The sequence below is a fragment of the Tupaia chinensis genome, unplaced genomic scaffold (assembly GCF_000334495.1).
Source record: "Tupaia chinensis unplaced genomic scaffold, TupChi_1.0 Scaffold000176_1, whole genome shotgun sequence".
Lineage (NCBI taxonomy): Eukaryota > Metazoa > Chordata > Mammalia > Scandentia > Tupaiidae > Tupaia > Tupaia belangeri.
The window spans coordinates 462,248-465,435 of record NW_006159651.1 but is presented as its reverse complement, the minus strand read 5'-3'; the positions used below and the strand labels follow the sequence as shown (position 1 = coordinate 465,435).

At 63.6% G+C, this 3,188-nt stretch overlaps 1 protein-coding gene across 1 annotated transcript in view; it reads left to right on the top strand.

Annotated features, from left to right (window-relative positions):
* VARS2 (valyl-tRNA synthetase 2, mitochondrial) overlaps window positions 1-3,188 on the top strand; it is a gene marked incomplete in the record, with an annotated part of 12,814 nt that overhangs the window by 7,108 nt on the left and 2,518 nt on the right. The window contains 8 exon segments of the mRNA XM_027770971.1: window positions 173-277; window positions 470-540; window positions 641-766; window positions 958-1,062; window positions 1,186-1,254; window positions 1,372-1,450; window positions 1,571-1,698; window positions 1,804-1,956. Coding sequence (XP_027626772.1) covers window positions 173-277; window positions 470-540; window positions 641-766; window positions 958-1,062; window positions 1,186-1,254; window positions 1,372-1,450; window positions 1,571-1,698; window positions 1,804-1,956 — 836 coding nt within the window.

Sequence of the window (3,188 nt, the reverse complement as noted above, 5' to 3'; positions counted from 1 at the left end):
CCGGCTCCCGCCTGTTATCGTGTGCCTCGTGCTCTTACCCTGTCCCCTGCTGGGCGATGGGGTCCCGAGCCGGCGTCTTCATCTCCCCCGAGGAGGCCACACAGAGAACACGGGGACGAAGGGACGTCCTGGACAGGCCTGTGGGTCACTCTCCCCCGCTTACTTCTTCAGGGCCACGGGGAGGACTGTTGGGTGGTCGGGCGGTCGGAGGCTGAGGCCAGAGAGGTGGCGGCGCGGCTGACCGGGAGGCCGGGGGCGGAGCTGGCCCTGGAGAGGGGTGAGTGAGCGGCGGGCAGGCCAGAGCGTCTGGGTCTTTGAAGGGAGCAGGTGTTGAGAAGGAGCAGGTGGGGTCGGGCAGGGGGAGTGCAGCAGGAGGCGAGAGCTCTGGTTTCTGGGGGTGGGGTCGGCCTGAAGGGGTGGGCAGCAGAAGTCTCAGAGCCCGAAGCTCCACCCCCTGTTCTGTTTCCAGACCCGGATGTCTTGGACACGTGGTTCTCTTCGGCTCTGTTCCCCTTTTCTGCCCTGGGCTGGCCCCAGGAGGTGAGGTGGGGTGAGGGAGAGCGAAGGTGGGCGGCGGCCCATGCGGGGTCTCCGAAGAGCCGGCGGCAGCGGGGCGCTCATGCTCACTGCTCCCTCCTAGACCCCAGACCTTGCTCGCTTCTACCCACTGTCACTTTTGGAAACGGGCAGCGACCTCCTGCTGTTCTGGGTGGGCCGCATGGTCATGCTGGGGACGCAGCTCACGGGGCAGCTCCCTTTCAGCAAGGTAACCGTCCTCCACCCAGCCCCGCCCGGCCGGCCCCCGCTCTCCCCAAACCATGTGCTCCCCTCCAAGCCCTGCTGTGCCATTTTCCATGTTCTCGCCCCCTTGTTCCGGACCCACTCCCCACCCTGATCCCTGAAGTATGGAGGCAGAGATCCCGAAGGACTCTCTCTCCCGACCCTTCCGTCCCCCAGGTGCTCCTCCATCCCATGGTCCGGGACCGGCAGGGCCGGAAGATGAGCAAGTCCCTGGGCAATGTGCTGGACCCCCGGGACGTCATCTGCGGGGTGCAGCTGCGGGTGAGGGTGCAGGGCCCAGCTCGGGGCGGGGTGTGGGAGAGGAGGTGAGCCTGAGGGCAGCAGCCCACCGGGCGGCACAGGGGGGGCCTGGCAGAGCCCAGCAAAGTCCTCTCCTGTCCCCAGGTGCTGCAGGAGAAGCTGAGGGACGGGAACCTGGACCCCGCAGAGCTGGCCACTGCAGCTGCAGCACAGGTGTGTCGCCGGTATACGCAGTCCCAGCCTCTGGCTTGTGGCTGCTGCCTTCCCTGAAACCCGGGCTGCTGATCCTGCAGCCTCATCACCGTTTGCCCCCTTTTCTTCCGGCTGCAGAAAAAGGAATTTCCTCACGGGATCCCCGAGTGTGGGACGGATGCCCTGAGATTTGCACTGTGCTCCCATGGGGTTCTGGGTAAGCCCGGGTGAGAGGGGGCTGGGGCGGCCAGGGTCGGGGCACCCTGCAGTGGCTGGAGGATGGCAATTCCCGCAGTGCCGCAGCCATGGGCAGACCCCCTCCTTTCCTCCCATCCAGGGGGCGACTTGCGCCTCTCTGTCTCCGAGGTCCTGAGCTGCCGGCATTTCTGCAACAAGATCTGGAATGCTCTGCGCTTCATCCTCAGTGCCCTCGGAGAGGAGTTCGTACCCCGGCCTGCAGAGGAGGTGAGCTGCAGAGGCGCGGGAGTGGGGCAGTTGGGCGTCTGGAAGGAGAGGAGGCAGGAGTGTGGAAGCCGAGCCGTCTTGGTCCTGAAGCACCCCTGCCCACAGCTGTCTCCCTGCTCCCCCATGGATGCCTGGATCCTGAGCCGCCTCGCCCTTGCCGCCCGGGAGTGCGAGCGGGGCTTCCTGAGCCGGGAGCTCTCGCTCGTCACCCACGCCCTGCACCACTTCTGGCTGCACAGCCTCTGTGACGTTTACCTGGTGAGTGAGCCGGCACCCCTGCTCCTCAGACCTGCTTCTGTTCCCATCGAAGTCGGGTCCGACGGCGGAGAGCTCTGGGGTGACCGGCCCCTGCCCTCAGGACAGGCCAGGACAGGGAGTCCCATACCCCGCTTCCCTGGACTGGGCCTCAGCGCGGCCCGAGCACCTTGCCCGCCTGTCAGATGGTGGGGATAATGCTGGAAGCCGGATCAACACGGGCTGGAGGGCAGTCCCTGCGCTTGCTGAGCCTGGGCCCTGAGTGGGCTGAGCATGGCCAGGGCACCACAGAGAGCCGTGGTCGTCAGGCCTGGGCGCTGGCACTGGGCCCTGTTCCCAAGCCTGAGTCATCTGGAGGGCTTGCTGACCCTGGTCCCCAGAGCCACGTCCGTGGGCTGGGTGGGTGCCGAGAGTGTCCTGATGCCCAGGCGCTGGTTCCCGAAGCCGCTTTCTCCGCCTTGTTACCTGTCTCTCCCTCTGGCGCGTGGGCAGGTGGGCTGTATTTCCCGTTTTTAGACGGGATCTCTGCATCACAGCCTCCTGCCTCAGCCTCCTGAGCAGCAGGGCTCGCGGCGTGTGCTGTCAAATCCAGCGGTCCGGGGGCAGACCATGGCGCCGGGCCTCCCATGTGGCCTCAGCCTGCCGGGTAGCAGTGTCCAGTGCACACTGCTGTCTCCCCGCCTTTTGTTTTTCGGTTTGCTGTGGGGTGCATGTGTTCACTAGGGAGAGGGGGGAAGTGAGAAATCACCCCCAGAGGGCCGGCCGTGCCACAGTCCTTTCTCCTTCATTCTCCTCTCCGGATTTTGGGCATGCACACACACGAATCTGGTGTGATTTCCAAGCTCAGGACTTGAACTGCGAGGTCGGCCATGTGGGATCCAGCTGCCTTAAGCTCTATCTGTGGGCCCTTCTGTCCCCTTTTGAGAAGCAAAAAACAGAGATTTTTTTTTTTTTTAAAACTAGGTTTGTCCTAAACAAGGTTTCCCTGGAATTATTATTTTTTTTTAATTGTTGATTCATTTCTTCCATCAGGAGATAGATACCCCCAACAGGATCTTTTTTTTTTTTTCGGAGAGGTTTTTGCTATAGGACGCGTGCGCTCACCAGACAGAGAGAGAGAGACAGAGAGACAGAAAGCGAGAATCACCCCCCGGGGGGATGGCCACACCGCAATCCCTTCTCCTCCATTCTCCTCTCGGGATCGTGGGCATGCATGCACACGCGCCCGGCGTGAG